Source organism: Chiloscyllium punctatum, chromosome 2 (genome assembly GCF_047496795.1).
Source record: "Chiloscyllium punctatum isolate Juve2018m chromosome 2, sChiPun1.3, whole genome shotgun sequence".
NCBI classification, from domain to species: domain Eukaryota; kingdom Metazoa; phylum Chordata; class Chondrichthyes; order Orectolobiformes; family Hemiscylliidae; genus Chiloscyllium; species Chiloscyllium punctatum.
The window spans coordinates 39,589,068-39,610,794 of NC_092740.1; the positions used below are offsets into that span (position 1 = coordinate 39,589,068).

The 21,727-nt window shown below is 41.7% G+C and overlaps 1 protein-coding gene across 1 annotated transcript in view; it reads left to right on the plus strand.

The window, feature by feature from the left end:
- ap3b1a (adaptor related protein complex 3 subunit beta 1a) overlaps positions 1-21,727 on the plus strand; it is a 314,446-nt gene that overhangs the window by 134,440 nt on the left and 158,279 nt on the right. The window contains exon 8 of the mRNA XM_072547465.1: positions 16,159-16,317. Coding sequence (XP_072403566.1) covers positions 16,159-16,317 — 159 coding nt within the window. The remainder of the gene's footprint in view (positions 1-16,158; positions 16,318-21,727) is intronic.

A 21,727-nucleotide genomic window follows, 5' to 3' on the forward strand; every position in this document is an offset into this window, starting at 1 on the left:
GAGGATTAATTATATTCATCAGTTACCCTAGTTGCTTGTGTATGATTTTAATCTATGAAAAAGAATGGTAAACTTTATGTAAATTTAAGGCAATTTGCTCTTTTCTCTCAATTTTTATGACCTTTTCTCACTACTTTTAACATTGTTTAGGCATGCTAGTTTTGCTAAAGGAATGTAATGTTGGCCTGATGGAGTAATTGCAAATCTATTGACTTGCAATGATAATGCTTTATCATGTTCCATATCTAACTTTGAGTTTTTTTTTAAAATGCAGCTTACTTGTTGAGAATACTTGCGTCAGCCACTGTCTCAGGCAGCACATTCAATATAGGTAAAAACAAGGACTGGCTTAGTGGTGCTGGAAGAGCACAGCAGTTCAGGCAGCATCCAACGAGCAGCTGCTCGTTGGATGCTGCCTGAACTGCTGTGCTCTTCCAGCACCACTAATCCAGTATTTGATTTTCAGCATCTGCAGTCATTGTTTTTACCTTAAAAACAAGGACTGCAGAATCTCGATTAGAGTAGTGCTGGAAATAGTTCTATTCCTGATGAAGGGCTTATGCCCAAAACATCGATTTTTTTTTTTTTTTTCCCTGCTCCTTGGATGCTGCCTGACCTGTGCTTTTCCAGCACCACTCCAATCCAGATCTCAGCACATTCAATATGTCTGCAACCCTCTCAGTGAAAAATAGTTTCCTCTATCCCCTCCTAACCACTTATTCCATTTAAAATTGTCGTCTGGTCTTAGAACATCTGCCATGAGGAAAAGCTTCTCACAATCTACCCATTTATGTGTCTCATACCTTAATCAGATCCTCCTCAATCACCTCTGCTCAAGTGAAGACAAACCCAGCCCATTGAGTCTCTCCTCATAGTTGAGATTTTCCATCTTAGGCAACATCCTAGTGCATCTCCTCTGCCCCCTCCAATGTATGGTGACAAGAGTGGCACACAGTATGCCATTTGTGGTCAACCAATTTTTTTTAAACTTGCAGTAAAATGTCCCCGCTCCTACTTTCTACACCCGGTATTCCATATGCCTTCTCACCACTCTTATTTACCTGTGCTGACACCTTCAAGGATCTATGGACTTGTGCACAAAGGTCCCTTTGCTTCTCAGTTCTCCCTAGGTAGTATTCATTGTGTAAATCCATCCTTTGTTAGGTCTCCCAAAATGCATCACATCACACTTACCTGGATTAAATTCCATCTGTCTGTGTTCTGCCCAGTTTACCAACTGGTCATTATCAGACTACAGCCTGAAGACAATCTTCCTCACTATCAACATCGACACCAATTTTTGTCAACTTCCTAATTCTACCTTCTATATTCACATCTAAGTTGTTAATGTACATTACATAGCCAATCCCTGCTGTTCCATAAGCAACCCTCGTCTGTCACCCTTTTGTTCTATTTGCAATCAGTTTGGATCCAGTTTGTCAATTTGCTTGAATCCAGGGATTCTTGGCTTTGGGACCAGCCTGCCATTGTGAGGCCTTACGAGAGGCCTTACCAAAGTCCATGTAAACCACATCAACTACACTATCCTCGTGCATTTTCACAAAAAGTCACCTTTTCAACAAAAAATTCACTTGAATTTATCAGACAGGATCTCCCTCCAACAAATTCCTGATCAATCCCTGTCATTCCAAGTGTTGATTAATCCTGTCCCTCAGAACTTTTTCCAATAGTTTCCCTGCCACTGACCTCAGATTAACTGGCCTGTTATTACTTGGCCTATCCCTGCTACCCTCCTTGAACTTAGGAACCACATTAGTTATCCTCTAGTCACCTGGCACTTCATGTGGCTAGTGAAGTATTAAGTATCTCTGTCAGGGCTTCAGCAACTTCCTCCCTGTCCTCCCATAGCAGCCTGTGATAAATCTCCTCATTCGGCCCTGAGGTGCATGCATTTTTATGCCCACTAAGATGTGTAGTACCACCTCCTTATTAATCTAAGTATGTTCTATAACCACGCTATTCCAACTGACATCCTCCGCTAAATGTCTTTTCCTCTATGAATACTGATGAGAAGTAGTAATTTAAGACAACACCCGTGCCCTATGGCTCCATGCTCAGATTGTTCCTTTTGTCTCTAATAGCCCCTGCTCTTTCTGGTGTTCCTTTGCTGTAAATATAGTTGTAAAATGTTGTGGGATTTTCCTTAATCCTATCTGGCAGTGATCTTTCATGGCTCCTCTTTGCCCTCCTAATTTTTTTATAAGCACCAAATACACTCCACATATCTGAAGAAAATATCCCTGTTTTTAATGCGCTATCTAACATATGCATCCTGCTCCTCCTTTATCAAGCTGTCTATCCTTTGACATCCAGGATTCCCTGGACTTGTTTCACTTGCCCTTCAGTCTTAAGAGGAACATGCTGACACTGAATTCTCGCTAATTACTTTTACAAGACACCTATTTTCCAAATGTAGACTCAACCAGTCTCTAAATAGCTGCTCCCAGTCTGTTTGCCAGATCCTTTCTAATGATATTGGAATTGACCTTTTCCAAATTAGATACTTAATGTCTGCATTATCCTTGTCCCTTTTCATAATGATATTGAAACTTCGCATTATGATCACTATCAACAAACTGTTGCTCATGGAAACTTCAACCACTTGACCAGCTTCATTCCTTCGGAGTAGGTCTTGCATTAACACAGCTCTCCTGGATGCACTTTAAAAATCCCACCCAGTCTAATCCTTTCATATTAATATGATCCACGTTAATATTAGTAAGGTTCAAGTTTGCAGCAACTAATAATCCTGTTTTTCTCACCTTTGTGATTTGCCTACAAAACTGCTGCTTTAACCCCTGACTATTGCAAGGCCTGTGGTACGATCCCAACAAAGTAACCAACCTTTTCTTCTAAGCTGTACTCAGAATCTGATTTGAAAAGCATTCTAGGGCATCTGCCCTCATTACTGCAGTGATGGTGTCCTTTCTCAATATTGCAGTGACCTAACCTCAACCCAAACAACAACACTGCTGCTGCCACCAAAAATCATACCTGAAACTTTTGTACCTAGAACATTGAGCTGCCAATCCTGCCCTGTTCTTCAACTATGTCTTGGTGATTCCGACAATATCCAATTCCCACATGCAGATCGTTGCTCTAAGTTTACTCATCAGGCTTCTTGCTTTTAAAATAGATTCAACTTAGCTTTCCGGACCTGCCATGTGCTTATTGTTTCATGTCTTCTCTGCCTGCTGGCATATCAGAGTCGTCTTTCTACATCTGACTGAATCTTGCTCCTGACCTCATATCTACTCTGTGGTATATCACCCTGCCAAATTAGTTTAAAATGTCCTGAATATGAACAAACCTCCCAGCAAGTGTATTGGACTCGTTCCTGTTAAGGTGCAACTGTCCAGCTTGTACGGATCCCATCTACTTTTGAAGCTGTCCCAATGATGCTAAAATCTTAAACCTTTCCTCCAATACCATCATTTTAGCCACCTGTTCATCTGACCTATCTTCCTAATCCCGTACTGAGTAGCAAGAGATGCTAGAAGTAATTTGTAATTTACAATCTTAGTCATCCTCTTCAAAATACTATCTGACACTCTCAATTCCTATTTCGGGACCTTTTCTTTAAATCCATTAATTACTAACCTCCCATTTCAGAATGCCCTGCAGTTGCTCTGAGACATCCTGACCCAGAGTTTTATGCTACAGAAATATGGGGGAAGGCAATGGTCTAATGGTATTATCACTGGCTCATTAATCCAGAGACCAAGATATTTTCTGGGGACCTGAGTTCAAATCCAACTATGGCACATGGTGGAATTTGAATTCAGTTTTTAAAAAAAACTGGGTTAATGATGACCATAAATCCATTGTAGATTGTAGGAAAAACCCATCTGGTTCACCGGTGTCCTTAAGGGAAGGAAATCTGCCATCTTTACCCATTCGGGTCTACATATGACTGTAGTCCCACTGCAATCTGGTTGACTCTCAGTTGCCCTCTGGGCAATTAGGGATGGGCAATAAATGCTGGCCTAGCTAGTGCTGTCGGTGAATGAATGGGGGAAACAAAAATGAACTGCCTGTCTGTTCCTGTTACAATCAAGCTTACCCAGTCCTTTTCATCCTCTACTGTGCCGCAGAGCCAACCAAGGTGCCACAAAGATGACTGTTGCTGTTTTCCCCAGAGAAGCTGTCCCCTGCAGTGGTATCCAGCAAGATATATTTATTGGGGAGGGAAGTGGCTACAAGGGGCCACTGCACTACTTGTCCACACCACCTAGTCTTCCTGGTGGTTACCCAAAGCTTTGCTGTCTATGTAATTAAGAACAAAGAATTTACAGCCCAGGAACAGGCCCTTCAGCCCTCCAAGTCTGAGCCGATCCAAATGTACCGTCTAAACCTGTCGGTCAATTCCTAAGGATCTGTATCCCTCTGCTCCCCACCTACTCATGCATCTGTCCAGACACATCTTAAATGAATCTACCGTGCCTGCCTCTACCACCTCTACTGGCAACGCGTTCCAAGCACCTACCACCATTTGTATAAACTACTTTCTGCGTGTATCCTCTTTTTATCCTCTCACCTTGAACACGTGACCTCGTTATTGAATCCCTCAACTTGGGGGTAAAAGCTTATCGATCGCCACTCTGTGTATACCCTTCATGATTTTGTAGACCTCAATAAGGTCCCCCCTCAATCTTTTTTTTTCCTCTAATGAAAACAATCCTAACCTACTCGACCTCTCCATAGCTAGGATCTTCCCTACCTGGCAACATCTTCATAAACCTTCTCTGTACCCTCTCCAAAGCGTCCACAGTATTCTAAATGCAGCCTAACCAAAGTCTTGTACAATTTTAATATGACCTACCAGCTCTTATATTCGACCCCGTTCGATGAAGGCAAGCATACCATATCCTCCTTCACCACACTACCCACCTGTGCAGCCACCTTCAAGGTACAATGGACCAGAACTCCCAGATCTCTCTGCTCATCAACTTTCCCCAAGGCTCTTCCATTCACGGTATGGTTCGCTCTAGAATTAGATATTGCGAAATGCATCTCCTCACATTTGCCCGGATTGAACTCCATCTGCCACTTCTCCGTCCAACTCTCCAGTCTATATTCCCCGTATTCTTTGACAGTCCCCTATGCTTTCTGCTACTCCACCAATCTTAGTGTCATCTGCAAACTTACTGATCATACCACCAATGCCCTCTTCCAGATCATTTATGTATACCATAAACAACAGTGGCCCCAGCACTGATCCCTGTGGAACACCACTGGTCACCTTTCTCCATTTTGAGAAACTCCCTGTCTCTTCTGTTGCTCAACCAGTTCTTTATCCACTTAGCTAGAATGCCCAGCACACCATGTGACTTTGCTTTCTCCATTAGTTTACCATGGGGAACCTTATGAAATGCCTTAAAGTGCATGTATATGACATCTACAGCCCTTCCTTCATCAATGAACTTGGTCACTTCCTCAAAGAAGTCTTATTAAATTGGTAAGGTACAATCTTCCCCACACAAAACCATGTTCCCTATCACTGATAAGCTCATTCCCTTCCAAATATAAATAAATCCTATCCCTCAGTACCTTCTCCAGCAACTTTTCCACCACTGACGTCAGGCTCACTGGTCTGTAGTTACCTGGAATATCCCTACTATCCTCATTGAACAGGGGGACATCATTAGCAACTCTCCAGTCCTCTGGCACCTCACCTGATGGTACAAAGATATCAGTCAAGGCCCCAGATATTCCTCTCTTTCTTCCCTCAGTAACCTGGGATAGATCCCATCCAGTCCTGGGGATTTGTCCATCTTAATATCCTTTAGTCTACCCAACACACCCTCCCTCCTTTTGTCAATGTGATCCAGAGTAAACAAACTTCTATCTCTAATCTCTGCATTCATCATGTCCCTCTCCTTAGTGAACACTTGATGCAAAGTAATCATTAAGAATCTCATCCATTTTCTCAGGTTCAACACACAACCTACCTTCCTTATCCCTTTGTGGACCAACCCTTTCTCTAGTTACCCTCTTGCTGCTTAAATAACTTTAGCAAGCAGAATTAAGGAGAATCCAAAAGGCCTTTTATTTACATATGAATAAAAGGCCTTTTGGATTCTCTTTAATTCTACTCGCAAAAGTTATTTCATGACCCCTTTTTGCCTGCTTGATTCTTCATTTAAGATTGATCCTACACCTGCTATTCCTCCAAAGCCTGTTCTGTTCTTAGCTGCCTGGACCTTATGTACACTTTCCTTTTCCTCTTGGGTAGTAACACAATTTCTCCTGTCATCCACGGTTCACTAATCTTGGCTTTCCTATCCTGCACTATCTTCAACCTATCTTTGAAAGCCTCTAACATATCAAGTGTGGACTTCACTTCAAATAGCTGCCCCCAATCCACATTTCCCAGCTCTTGCCTAATTTTGATATAATTACTCTTCCCTGAGGACCACACTCATCTTTGGCTAAGAAAATTCTAAAACTTACAGAATTGTGGTCACTGTTCCCAAAGAAACCCCTCACTGCAACTTCTACCACCTGGCCTGGTTCATTCCCCAACACCAGGTCCAAGATGACCCCATTCCCTAGTTGGACTATTGACATACTGCTCTAGAAAACCTTCCTGGATGCTCCTTACAAATTCTGCCCCATCAGACCTCTGACACTGTGTATCCCTGTTAATGTTGGGCAAATTAAAATCTTCCATCACTGCCACCCTGATGCCTTTACATCTTTCCATAATCTGTTTATCTATTTGTTCTTCTACATCACGCTCACTATTGGGAGGCCTGTAGTACAGCCCCAACAATGTGACTGCACCCATCTTATTTCTCAGCTCTAACCATAATGCTTCACTGCTCTGGTCCTCCTTTAGCACAGCTGTGATATCATCACTGACCAGCAATGCAACTCCACCCTCCTTTTACTTCCCTCCCTGTCCTGTCTGAAGCATCTATATCCTGGAACATTTAGTTGCCAATCATGCCATTCCTTCAACCAAGTCTCTGATTGCAATAACATCATACTCCCAGGTACCAATCCAAGCCCAAGTTCGTCTGTCTTATTCACTAATCTCCGTTCATTAAAGCACATGCACTTCAGACTACCAGTTCCTTAGTGTTCATCTGCTCTATGCCTACTCTTCCCCTTGGTAATGCTAACTTAATGATCCTGTTCCTTACAGTCTCTAGTTTCCACCTCACTATCTACTTTTCTTCTGGTTCCCAGCCTCCTGCCACATTAGTTTAAACCCTCCCCAACAGTAGTAGCAAAAACTCCCCCAAGGACATTAGTTCCAGTCTGGTTCACGTGTAGACCATCTACTTTGTAATAGTCCCACCTTCCCCAGAACCAGTCCCAATGTCGTACAAATTTGAACCCCTCCCTCCTACACCATCCCTCAAGCTACATGTTCATCCTGCCTTTTTCTTTCATTTCTACCCTGCCTAGCACATGTGGACTGGTAGCAATCCTGAGATCACTACCTTTTGAGGTCCTCCTCTTTAACTTCTCTCCTAGCTCACTGAATTCTACTTTCGTGACCTTATCTCATTTTTTTTGAACTTGTGTTATTCGTGCCTATATGCACCACGACAATTGGCTGTTCACCCTCCCCTATCAGAATGCTGTGCAGATGATCGGTGACATCCCTGACCCAAGCACCTGGGAGGCAACATATCATCTGGGAGTCTTGTTTTCGGCTACAGAACCATCTTATCTACTCCCCTTGCAATAGAATCCCTTATGCCTCTTGTGATAGCCATTTCTGCCCTGGGAAGAAAGTCTTGGACTACTCTATCAATGCCTCTAATCATCTTGTACACCCCTATCAAGTCTCCCTTACCTCCTTCACTCCATTGAGAAAAGCCCGAGCTGCCTCAACCTTATATGACATGCTCTCTAGTCCAGCTAGCATCCCAGTAAATCACTTCTGCACCCTCTCTAAAGCTTCCATGTGAGGCAACCAGAACTGAACACAGTATTCCAAGTGTGGTCTAACCAGGGCTCTTTAGAGCTGCAGATAGTCTCGCTGCTCTTAAACTCAATAACCCTGCTAATGAAAGCCAACACACCCATACGCCTTCTTAACAGCCATAGAGTCGTAGGGTCATAGAGATGTCCAGCATGGAAACAGACCCTTCAGTCCAACCTGTCCATGCTGACCAGATATCCCAACCCAATCTAGTCCCACCTGCCAGCACCTGGACCGTATCCCTCCAAACCCTTCCTATTCATGTACCCATCCAGATGCCTTTTAAATGTTGCAATTGTACTAGCCTCCACCACTTCCTCTGGCAGCTCATTCCATACACGTGAAAAAGTTGGTATCATCTGCAAACTTACTAACTGTACCTCTTATGCTCGCATCCAAATCATTTATATAAATGACAAAAGCTGGTGGACCCAGCATCAATCCTTGTGACACTGCACTGGTCACAGGCCTCCAGTCTGAAAAACAACCTTCCTCCACCACCCTCTGTCTTCTACCTTTTGAGCCAGTTCTTTATCCAAGTGGCTAGTTCTCCCTGTAATCTGCGATTTAATCTTGCTCACCAGTTTCCCATGGGGGACCTTGTCGAACGCCTTACTGAAGTCCATATAGATCACATCTGCTCTGCCCTCATCAATCTTCTTTGCTACTTCTTCAAAAAACTCAATCAAGTTTGTGAGACATGATTTCCCATGCACAAAGCCATGTTGACTATCCCTAATCAGTCCTTGCCTTTCCAAATACGTGTACATCCTGTCCCTCAGGATTCCCTCCAACAACTTGCCTACCACCGACATCTGGCTCACTGGTCTATAGTTCCCTGGCTTGTCCTTACCACCCTTCTTAAACAGTGGCACCACGTTAGCCAACCTCCAGTCTTCTGGCACCTCACCTGTGACTATCGATGATACAAATATCTCAGCAAGAGACCCAGCAATTACTTCCCTCGCTTACCACAGAATTCTAGGGTACACCTGATCAGGCCTGGGGGATTTATCCACTTTTATCCGTTTCGAGACATCCAACACTTCCTCCTCTGTAATATGGATATTTTTCAAGATGTCACCATCTATTTCCCTACATTCTACATCATCATTCATGACCTTTTCCATAGTAAATACTGATGCAGAATACTCATTTAGTGTCTCCCCCATTTTCTGCAGCTCCACACAAAGGCCGCCATCCTGATCTTTGAGGGGTCCTTTTGTCCTTAAATATTTTTGGATTCTCTTTAATTCTATTTGCCAAAGCTATCTCATGTTCCCTTTTTACCCTCCTGATTTCCCTCTTAAGTATACTCCTACTTCCTTTATACTCTTCTAAGGACTCACTTGATCTATCCTGTCTAAACCTGACATATGCTTCCTTCTTTCTCCTAGCCAAACCCCAAATTTCTTTAGTCATCCAGCATTCCCTATACCTACCAGCCTTTCCTTTCACCCTAAGAAGAATATACTTTCTCTGGATTCTTGTTATCTCTCTTCTGAAGGCTGTCCATTTTCCAGCCGTCCTTTTACCTGCGAACATTTGCCCTCAGTCAGCTTTTGAAAGTTCTTGCCTAATACTGTCAAAATTGGCCTTTCTCTAATTTAGAACTTCAACTTTTACATCTGGTCTATCCTTTTCCATCACTATTTTAAATCTAATAGAATTATGGTCGCTGGCCCCAAAGTGCTCCCCCACTGACCCCTCAGTCAACTGCCCTGCCTTATGTTTCCCGAGAGTACGGCACATTTTGCACCTTCTCTAGTAGGTACATCCACATTCTGAATCAGAAAATTTTCTTGAACACACTTAACAAATTCCTCTCCATCTAAACCCTTAACACTATGGCAGTCCCAGTCTATGTTTGGAAAGTTAAAATCGCCTACCATAATCACCCTATTATTCTTACAGATAGCTGAGATCTCCTTACAAATTTGTTTCTCAATTTCCCTCTGACTATTAGGTGGTCTATAATACAATCCCAATAAAGTGATCATCCCTTTCTTATTTCTCAGTTCCATCCAAATAACTTCCCTGGATGTATTTCTGAGAATATCATCCCTCAATACAGCTGTAATGCTATCCCTTATCAAAAATGCTACCTCCACCCCACCCCCCCCCTCCCTTTCTGTCTTTCCTGTAGCATTTGTATCCTGGAACATTAAGCTGCCAGTCCTGCCCATCCCTGAGCCATGTTTCTGTCATTGCTGTGATATCCCAGTTCCTTGTTCCTAACTATGCCCTGAGTTCATCTGCCTTCCCTGTTGGGCCTCCTTGTATTGAAATAAATGCAGTTTAATTTATTGGTCCTACCTTGTCCCTGACTCTTTGACTCGCTTCTGACCTCAACTGTACCAGTCTCAGATTGATCTCTTTCTTTACTATCTCCCTGGCTTTCCCCCCGCCCCGCCACCACCAAACCTGTATTAATTTAAATCCTCCCGAGCAGCTCTAGCAAATCTCCCTGTCAGTATATTTGTCCCCTTGCAATTTAGGTGCAATCCGTCCTTTTTGTACAGGTCACTTCTACCCCAAAAGAGATTCCAATGATCCAAAAATGTGAATCCTTCTCCCATACACCAGCTCAGCCATGCATTCATCTGCTCTATCCTCCTATTCCTGCCCTCACTAGCTCGTAGCACTGGGAGTAATCCAGATATCACTACTCCCGAGGACCTCCTTTTTTCATTTCCTGCCTAACTCTGTAATCACCCTTCTCAACCTTTTCCCTTCCTATGTCATTGCTTCCAATGTGAACAATGTCCTCTTGCTTTTTTCCCCAAATATCCAAAACAATGCAACAGCATATGAAACAGTAACTGCTACCCCTAGACTTCAAGGAAATCACCTAAAATACCTCAAAAAAGGAACAGTTGTTACAGCCAGAAATTTTTCTCATCCTTCATCTTGGACTATTTGGGTGGCAGCTTTGAGGGAGTATGGACATGGACCCCAAGATCCCTCTGTTCTGCCACACGCCAAGACTCCTGCCTTTAACCCTGTATTCTGTTCAAATTCTCATTGCAAGCTACATCAACCCTCTGCACTATCCATAACTCCACCAACCTTGGTGTCATTGGCAAACTTGCGAACCACCTTTCCACTTCCTCATCCAAGTCATTTATAAAAATCAAAGAGTAGAGATCCCAGGACACATCCCTGTGGAACACCACTGGTCGCTGAACACCACTGGTCACTGAACTCCAGGCTGAATGCTTTTCATCTTCTACTATCCCCTGTCTTCAATGGGCCATCCAATTCTATATCCGGACTGACAGGTTTCCCTATATCCCATGCCTCCTTACTTTCTGAATGAGCCTACCATGGGGGACCTTATCAAATATCTTGCTCCAATCCATATACATTACATTCATTGCTCTACCTTCATCAATGTGTTTTTTTTAACATCCTCAAAGAATTCAATAATGCTTGAGGCATGACCTGCCCCCATCAAAGCCATGCTACCTTTAATCAAACTGTGGTTTTTCTAGAAATCATAAATCCTGTCAGTCAGAATTCTCTCCAGTAATTTGCCCGCCACAGACGTAAAACTGACGACTAGTCTGTGCTTCCCAGGATTATCTATATTCCCTGTTGAACAAGGGAATAACATTTGCCACCCTCTAATCATTCAGCACTGGTGGACAATGAGGATCATCGCCAAAGGCGCAGCAATCTCTTCCTTCACTTCCTGTAGTAACTTTGAGTATATCCCGTCTGACCCAGGGCACTTCCCTATCTTATGTTTATAAAGATTTTCAGCACATTTTCCTCCTTAACACCAACCTGTTCTAGCATATCAGCCTGTTTCACGCTGTTCTCACAAACAACAAGGTCTCTCTCGGTGAGTACTGAAGCAAAGTATTCATTAAGCAACTCCCCTACCTCTACCGACTCCAGGTCCGAGTTCCCTCCACTGTTACCCCTGTTTGGCCCTACCCTATCTCTGGCCATCCTCTTATTCTGCACGTAAGTGTAGAATGCCTTAGGGTTTTCCTTAATCCTACCTGCTAAAGCTTTTTCATACCCCTTCTACCTCTCCTAAATCCATTCTTCAGTTCCTTCCTGGCTACCTTGTCACCCTCTAAAGCCCTGTTTGATCCTTGCTTCCTCCTTGTTCTTGATGAGAAGTTCCATATCCCTGGTCACTCTAGGTTTGTTCACCCTACCATTCCTACCTTGCTTCAGTGGGACAAACCTATCCAGTACTATCAGCAAGTGTTCCCTAAACAGCCTCTACACTTCTGTCATGCATTTTCCTGAGAATATCTGTTCCCAATTTAGGCACCCGAGCTAGTGTCTAATAGCATTGTAATTCCCCCTCCCCCAATTAAATACTTTGCCATATCATCTGCCATGGCACTCATCCACAGACTCTCTCAACAAACACATCGACCTGGACCCAATATACCGGCCACTACAGCGGACAGCTGGAACTGACAACCGGAAGCGGCAGAGACAGGCCACGATAAATGCCGGAAGAAACATCACAGAAGCGCTTCACAGGAGGCTCCCAAGCACTGAGGATGTCACCTAGACAGGGGACAAAACGTTTGCAAGACAAATTCCCAGCTCGGCGAACAGAACCACAACATATTCCAGGCTGTTGAGTGAGGCAAGGGAGGAAGTGACGGGGTTCTGGCAATTTTTCAATTCCCCTCTGGCCACAGGAGAGATGCCAGAGGACTGGAGAAAAGACAGTGTGGTATTGTTATTAATAAGGAAGTCAGGGATAAACCAGGAAACTACAATCTAATCTGTGCTGGGTAACAATATATTTGAAGTGATTCTGAGGGACAAAATTAATCTGCATTTGGAGAGGCAGGAATTAATCAGGAACAGTCAGCATGGTTTTGTAGCGGGAAGGTCATGTCTAACCAATTTGAATTTTAGAAAAGATGGCAAGATATGTAGACAAAGGCAGTGTATTTGATGTGATCAACTTGGATGCTAGCAAGGCCTTTGAGAAGGTCCTCTGTGGGAGACTGATAGGTAAGCACTGAAGGGATATAAGGAAATCTGGCAAGTTTGGCTAAGTGGCAGGAAGCAGAGTGTGATGGTCAAGGGGTGGGTTTTTTGGCTGGAAGCCTGTCTGGTGGGATTACACATTAATCCATTTTGGGTCCTTGCTGTTTGCAATGTATATGTAAATAATTTAGACTTGAATAGGAGGGTTGATCAGTATATTCACCGATGATCCAATTATTAATGGAGTGATAACAGAAGGAGATTGGCTGATCAGTGGCAAATTATCTGTCTGGATAAATGAGAGGTGGTGCACTTGAGCAGCAAATATAAGGTGAAGCAATGCGTGATGAATGGTAGGATCCTTGGAATTACTAAAGATGAGAAGGGTATTGGTGTGTGAGAAGCAATATGGTATACCTCAGTGTATTAGCCGAAGCACAGAGTTTAAGAGCAGAGGGGTTACATTGGAGCTGCATGATGTATTGGTTTGGCTCCAACGAGAGTATTACGTGCAGTTTATGCAGTAGCTGTAATAGCACTGGAGAAAGTACAGAGGAGATATTTACCATGGATGTAATCTCGCCTGGAGAGTTTTACTTTAGAAGCTGTAAGGCAGAGCTTGCAGCTTTTTGTTCAAACCCTGGACTTCAAGAATCATCTGCCAGTCCATGGACACAATGCTGGAAGTAGAGTTAGGCTGAATGGGCTGTTTTTCAACCAGCAGGAACATGATGGGCAGAGTGGTCTGTGCCATAAATGTTCTTTTTGAGAACCAGTCAAGGTAATTGTTTTTTTTTAGTGAGTACTCACCTGTCAGCATCCGTGAGGCGTAAGTCAGGAATCAGATGACATTCTTCCTGCTCGTTTGGATTAATGTAGTAACACTTGAAATTCAACTCCATCCAAGGCAGAGTAACCAATTAGTGACATTTTTAATTTCAATATTAAATTTTCATTCTCTCCACCACTGGTGCATTGTAATTATAATTGAATCATCTACAAGATGCATTGCACAATTACTCTAAAGCTGTTTAAAACAAGCTTCCGAAGTCTTCCAAACCTGCCAGCTCTACCACCAAGAATGGTATGGAAACACACTACCTGCAAGTTCCCCTGCAGGCCCCATATAGTCCTTACTCCATTATCGTTCCTTATAGCACTTACTGCCTAATAGCATGTAGAAGTATTTTTTTTTGCATGGATTGCTGCAATCCAAGAAGCATCCCCACCTCCTCTTCCCTCCCCCACCACCACCACTTCCTCAAGGGCACTTCGATATGGGCAATTAATACTAACCTCATCAGTAACACCAGCATTCCATGAACAACTTATTTATTGAATAAGTTGAACTTTTTTCTTTATGCTCTTCACAAAAGAAATATTGTGAAAAGATAAGTCCTAAGATGCAAGTAATTCAAATGTTTTAAAAGTTGCTATAGTGCTAATTCTGTGGCCATATTGAGTGTAGCACTTTTATAAATGGCATTTAGTGCAGTAATTGGTCAATTTAGGGATGTGACCTCAATTATGGAAAGGAATGCGGTTAAACTTTTACTGTGAAAATGTAATCCTCTACTCAAGATAGACTGCTAATTTTAGAACCCTGATTTTAATGTGTCCATTTTACATTGATGCAATATTAAACCATCCTCTTTACATAGCTGCTTTTCACAACTGAAAGGGTTGTAGAGCTGGAAAATTAGGATGTTAGAAATGTTATGCTGAAGGTTACATTGTGATGTAGATGGATTGTTGAAGGTTGTATATTCTTCTCGCTGAAGATATGTTTTTGTAAAGAAAATGTTAACAGCTAAGCTCAAGAATTTCAGCAGTAAGTTAATCTTTCCATAATTCATATTTTGCCACTAATTGAAGGTTATTTATTTTTATGTACAGCTGTAAAGTGCAGCTTCTTGTTGAGTGGCTTTGCTCAGTGCAGTTGATGGCTTGCTGTCATCTGTGGGCAGCTAATGCACTTAACAGCACTGTCAGAGCCTGTTGTTGTGAAAATAGGGTAATTTTAGGTTGTGGGTTGTATGGAGCTCTTGATGGGACTGATTTAAGCCTGCTTTTCCTTCACTTAGTGGTAGTCAATTTATTTATTGTGCTTTTGACAGAAAAGGCAATTGGTTCTGTGACTTGAGTGCCTTTTTAAAAAAAAGCTTCAAATGAGTGTGTATTTTTTTTTAGTATTCACCTGCACATCATATTGTGCATTGTCCACTCTTTTTGAAGGAGTATTTAGTTATCAGTTGAAATTTGTGTATTGACAAAACAGGGAATAAAACACTGTTAAAATCATTTTTTGAAAAAGATATTGGATATTCGTAAAGAACCCAAAAATTATTGAATGCTCCAGATTTCATGCTTAGTTTTGGAATAACCACTTTTGTACAATGGAAACCTTCACTTTTATTACAAATCACAATGATACAGTCAACAAATGTTCTAAAATGGATTATGAAAAGTAAAAGCTAAAGCATTTAATTGTACAGGTGAGACACAATTTGGTGTGGAGTGTAATGTTTATATTTTTAAAATCTAGATGTTGAAATGTGGAATAAAAATGCTATCTAATTATGCACATGTGATTTCTTTCCTGATGTCTATTTTAGACAGGATGTATAGATTAGATTCCCTACAGTGTGGAAATAGGCCCTTCGGCCCAACCAATCCACACCGACCCTCCGAAGAGTAACCCACCCAGACCCATTTCCCTCTGACTAATGCGTCTAATACTATGGGCAACTTAGCGTGGCCAATTCACCTAACCAGCACATCTTCTTGACTGTGGGAGGAAACTGGAGCACCCGGAGGGAACCCACACAGACACTGGGAGAATGGCACACACTTCACGCAGTCAGTCACCTGAGGCTAGAATCGAACCTGGGACTCTGGTGCTGTGAGGCAGCAGTGCTAACCACTGAGTCACTGTGTACGCCCTGATGTACGCTGGTCATTGGAATTATACCACAGAAGTTTACAACACCAAAAGAAGCTATCCAGCTATTGTCTTCAGCTTTGTTAGAGTAAAACATGGGTTGCTTTAATGAAAGCTCAATATGTACTGCAAAGCAACCAAAGTACTCAAATACAAGCAGCAAATTATTTTTTTTCTTGGTTTTTATAGTTGTAATTATATTTTAAAAAATTGGAGGTATTGAAGGGCCTGTACAGCAGTATTAAGCTTTAATTCATTTATAATTAGCAATTTGTTTCTTTTGCAGGAGGAGATGTTGGATGAAAACAATGAGAAAGCATTCTATGATTCTGATGAAGACCAAAATAAAAATGGTGTTGCTGCTAAAAAACCATATATAATGGACCCAGATCATCGACTGCTTCTCCGGAACACCAGGCCATTACTACAGAGTAGGAATGCTGCTGTATGCATCACAATGTCTTTATTACCTTAATTGTTATAATCAGTAAATCCATGTCATCCCTGATGTAAGGAAGGGAAAATGGCACACGCAATGATGTTTTCTTTCCAGCCAGATTGCCTCTAGATGATATCCAGTGGCTTCATGTCACTCTGCTTCATTAGATAGACCAGCAGTGAAAGTAGAGAAAGTGTGATTATGATGGTATTACTGCTCCACGTGGCGTTAGACCGAACTATGGACTCTCAAACCCTGTTTGGTGTTCTTATCAACCTTCTGCTCAGATTTAACTAAGTAGGTTGGCATATAGTCAGTTCTAAATAATTATTAAAATATATCTGTCATGAGAACCTGAGTTTTTTTTCAAAATGATGATTTTAAATAATTTGCAGTGAAAAGCATCACTTCTTGTCCAAAAGGTTTCTCATATACAATGTTATTGTCAGAATGGTGCTGTTAAACTGCAGAAATTGTCAGCTATCAGATGCTGCCCTGATGTGATGTGAGCATCTGGCATGAGTTGCTGTTTGGTGAATTTTAGATGTTTGCATTTGGATTGCTGAAAGAGCACCATGGTGTCCTATTGAAGGAAATGCTATTAGAAAACTATAGCTGCACTGCTTTGGTCATTTAAAAGAGGTGGATGACTAACTGGCAGACAATTAGTCTTGTTGCTGATGCACACCTTGCTGTGCTTTGTTAATAAATGCCTCTAGTGAAATGTTTGCCATTAACATTTATTTTAAAGTAAGGCTAAGCTGCAGACCACTGCACTCTTGGATGATTGAACACATGACCAGAAATCATTCCAGATTTCTAAAAATGACATTCAGTAAATGTGTTATTTTGTCTTTGATTCAGCTTTTGGTTATTGCTGTGCTATTTTTCAGACTTCCTAAATGGAAGAAAGATAACTCTGCATTATGTTTGTTGAATTCTGTTTTTGCTTCCAAGGATTAAAATTGCTCAAGGTTAATTGCACTAACTGTTATTTCTCATCTAGAAGCTCATGAAAACCATGAGACACTTTTTAAGGAGAAACTAATCTTTTCACTATCCTGTAACATTCTAGCAACACCACCAAAACAAGGGTTAATTTATTTGCAGTTCATGCTTAACAATTTTAATGTAGCAAAATATGTGCTGAGAAACCGAGGTAAAAGTTGACATTGGACTGAAGGAGAGACATTAGTGAGCAGGTCAGTTATCACTTAAGTGGTATTAAAGGATGAGAGGGTTGGAGGAGTGCAGAGTGAGAGGGGTGGGGGAATTTAAACTGAGCAAGCCAGTGGAAATTATGAAGTTGAAGAGATTCATATATCTGGAAGATGTTGTCTAAATGGGCTTTAGATGTGAAAATTTGAATACAATGAGAGTCATAAAATGGTGGGCTGTGTGAGCCTGTCCTTTCATAAAGAAGAAAGATAATGGCTCAGTCAGACAGGACTGCAGCAGCAAGGTTTTATGTGAGCAGAAATTCATGTAGAGTGGACAAAGGGAGAGTAATCAAGAAAGACTCCATAAAATACTAAACATGACAAAAGTTTGGATAAGGTTTCAATAGCAAAATGACTAAGATAGCAATTAGGACAGAAGCAACAAACTGGTCTTCCTCACTAATTTCAAAAATTCATTGTCTTCCGATACAGCTACCTCATTCTTCTAAATTCTCGTGAATATAATCCAGTGTCCCTTCATACATCAGTCCTGTCACCCCAAGAATCAATGTGATAAACTTTTGTTACACTTCCTCCATAGCAAGAACATCCTTTCTCAGACCAGCAGACCAAAACCACAAACAGTACTTCAGGTGTGTCTCACCAAGGCTCTGTGCAATTGCATTAAGGCTTCCCTGCTCCTGTACTTGAGTCCTCTTGCTAGAAGGCCAGTTTGCCCTTTGCATTGTCACTGCCTGCTGCAACAACATATTTACTTTCAATGACTGGTGTACAAAGACACCCAGGTCTCATTTTCCCCAATGTGTCTGCATTCAGACAATAATTTGCCTTCCTGTTTTTGCTACCAAAATGAATACACTCACATTTATCCAATTGCACTTCATCTGCCGGGCATTCATCCACTCACTCAATTTGTTCAAATCACACTTGAGCATTTTGCCTCCTTGCAGCTCACCCTCCCACCCAGCTTTGTGTCATCTGCAAACTTGAAGATATTACGTTTATATTTTGAATAGCTGGTGTCAAGGCACTGGTAGCTGCAGTACCTAGCTAGATATTGCCTGTGACTCGGAAAAATACCTGTTTATTCCTCCTTTGTTTCCAGTTACCTATCCATGTCAGTACAGTACCCCCAATCTTGTGCACTTGCATATATTATGTGGGGTCTTATCAAAAGCCTTCTGCAAGTCAAGAGAATTGCATCCACTGGCTCCTCCTTATCATTGCTTCTAGTTACATCCTCAAAAAATTGCAGTGAATTTCACCATCACTATTTCCCCCTCGTTTATCCTTGCTGACTGTGCCACTAGCTCCCTCTGTTACCACTATGTCAGTAGCTCCAATCCATAGGAACTGTTTTTGAGTCTGTAGAATCTTAAAGTATGACCAGCAATGCATTCACTCTTTCTAGGGCCACTGCCTTAAGTACTGTAGAATGTAGATTAACAGGCCCTGTCATAGAGGTCTACAGCACAAAAGAAAGCCCTTTGTTTTTGACCAACACAGACTCAATAAGCCAATCACCTACCTATTCTATTTTCAATCACTTGGCCCATAGCTTTGTAAGCTTTGGCAATGCAAGTGCATGTCTAAACACTTGGTAAATGTTAGGGTGTCTGCTTCCAACACCCTTAGTGAGTTCCAGATTCCCATCTCCTTCCTGTTGAAAAACTACTTTGCATCCCCACCATACCTCCTAACCCAGACCTTAAACCTATCCCCATGGTCACTGGTCCCTCCAACACAGGGAAACGTTCCTTCCTATGTATCATATCAATACCAATCCACAATTTTTCATAGCTCAATAATGTTGCTCCTCACTCTCTCTTCTGTTCCAAGGAAAACAACCCCAATCTATCCAGTCTTCATAACTAAAACTCTCCAGCCCAGGAAACATGCTCATAAATCTCCTCTGAACCATCTCCAGTGCAATTGCATTCCTCTTCTGATGTGGGTTCCAGAACTGTACATACTATTCTAGCTATGTCTAACCAACATTTATTATACAGTTCCAGTATCATTGTTGGTTTTGAATCCCATAAATTTCTCCAACACCATTTCCCTCCTAATACTGATGATTTTTACCCCAAGTTCCTCCCCCATATAGACAGTATAATTTCCAACATGTTAGCTCCTTATTTATTGTCCTCTGAAGACATAGCCAAAATGTGTATTTAACTGGTCTGCTGTCTTTGATTCCCATTATCAAGTTACCTGTTTGTGACAAAGAATCCACATTTGTCTTCATTAAACCCTTTTCTGTTAATATACTTATAGAACTGGATGTGGGTTTGCTTGCTGAGCTGGAAAGTTCGTTTTCAGGCATTTCACCACCCTACTAGGTAACATTTTTAGTGAGTCTCTGAATGAAACACTGGTGATGTGGCCCACTTTCTATTTATGTTTGTGTTTCCTTTAGGTTGGTGATGTCATTTCCTGTTCTTTTTCTCCGGTGGTGTTAAATGGGATCCAAGGCGATAGGTTTGTTGATAGAGTTCTGGTTGGAATGCCATGCTTCTAGGAATTCTTGTGTGTCTTGATTTAGCTGACCTAGGATGGATGTGTTGTCTCAGTTGAAGTGGTGTCCTTCCTCATCTATATGTAAGGATACTAATGAGAGTGGCTCATGTCGTTTTGTGGCTAGTGGATGTTCATGTATCCTGGTGGTTAGTTTTCTGCCTGTTTGTCCAATGTAGTGTTTGTTACAGTTCGTGCAAAGTATTTTGTAGTTGACATTAGTTTTGCATTTTTTATATAGGGTATTTTCAAGTTCATTAGCTGCTGTTTTAGTGTGTTGGTGGATTTGTGGGCTACTGTGATGCCAAGGGGTCTGAGTAGTCTAGCAGTCATTTGAGATGCCTTTATTGTAGGGGAGAGTGGTTAGGGTTTCTGGATGTGTTTTGGGTTTGTTGCTCAGAAATCAGCGGACTCTGTACATTGGGTACCCGTTCTTTTTGAATGCATTGTATAGGTGATTTTCTTCTGCTCTGCGTAGTTCCTCTGTGCTGCAGTGTGTGGCAGCTCATTGAAGTAACATTCTGATGCAGCATTGTTTGTGGATATTGGGATAGTTTGCTTCTGTAGTTCAATAATTGATCTGTATGTGTTGTCTTCCTGTAGATGCTGGTTTGAAGTTCCCCACTGGCTGTCTGTTCTACTGCAATATCTGGCAGTTTGTTGTTGTCTTCCTCCTCTTTAGTGAATTTTATGCCAGTAAGGGTATTATTGATGGTCATAAAGACATGATGTCACCACAGGAAATGACATCAGCAGCCCAAGGAAACTCAAACATACAAATAGAAAGCTGGCGACACCACCAGTGCTTCATCCGGATGCTCATTGATGTTACCCAGTATGGGGACAAAATGTGTATGAAACCAAACCTTCCAGCTCAGCGAGCAGAACCTCAATCTGAGCTACAAAACTTCTCAAAACTCGCTAACATATAGAACTTAGACAGTTTGTATGCTCCCCACAGGCTCTTGTACTTTGTATTCCCTCTCGTTATCAATTCCTTGCCCCCCTCTGCAGAAATCTGAACTCCTCCCAATTCCCTCAACTGCTTTTTTTTATTATTATTGGCCAATTTATATGCATGTCCTTGGATCTATTACCATCCCTAATTTGCCTTATTCGGTTCCATGATCAGGTTAATGGCCAAACTAGGGATCTCCATTCTACCCAAAACACAATCCCCCTACCCACCCACCCCACATCTTTAGCCAGTTTCAGTATTGTATTGGATTCAAAATCCTTGACTTCCCTTACAAATCATTACACCTTCTTTATACATGATCAGCATATTCATGCTTTGAGAATTTTAGGCAATTTAAAGGGGTATAATAACATCGTGGCAATCCAGGACCCTGGGCTAATGTTCTGAGTAGATGTTGAAATTGGAATTTAACTTCTTTTTAAAAAAAAGTCTGTAGTTTAAATAGTTAGTCTAATGGAGACCATGTAACCACTGTCGATTGTTGTAAAAGTGCATTAGTTCACTATTGTCCTATGGGATAGGAAATCTAAGATCTTTACTTAGTCTGGCCTATATATGCCTCCAGACCCACAATGGTGTGTTTGACTCGTAACTACCCTCTGGACAATTAAGAATGGGTAATAAATGCTGGACTAGCTGGCAACACCCACATTTCAAATAAAACCAATTAATGTCCTATCACAACAGAGGCAAATACCTTCCTCAACAAAAAAGGTGACATGCACACTTCAAAATTCTT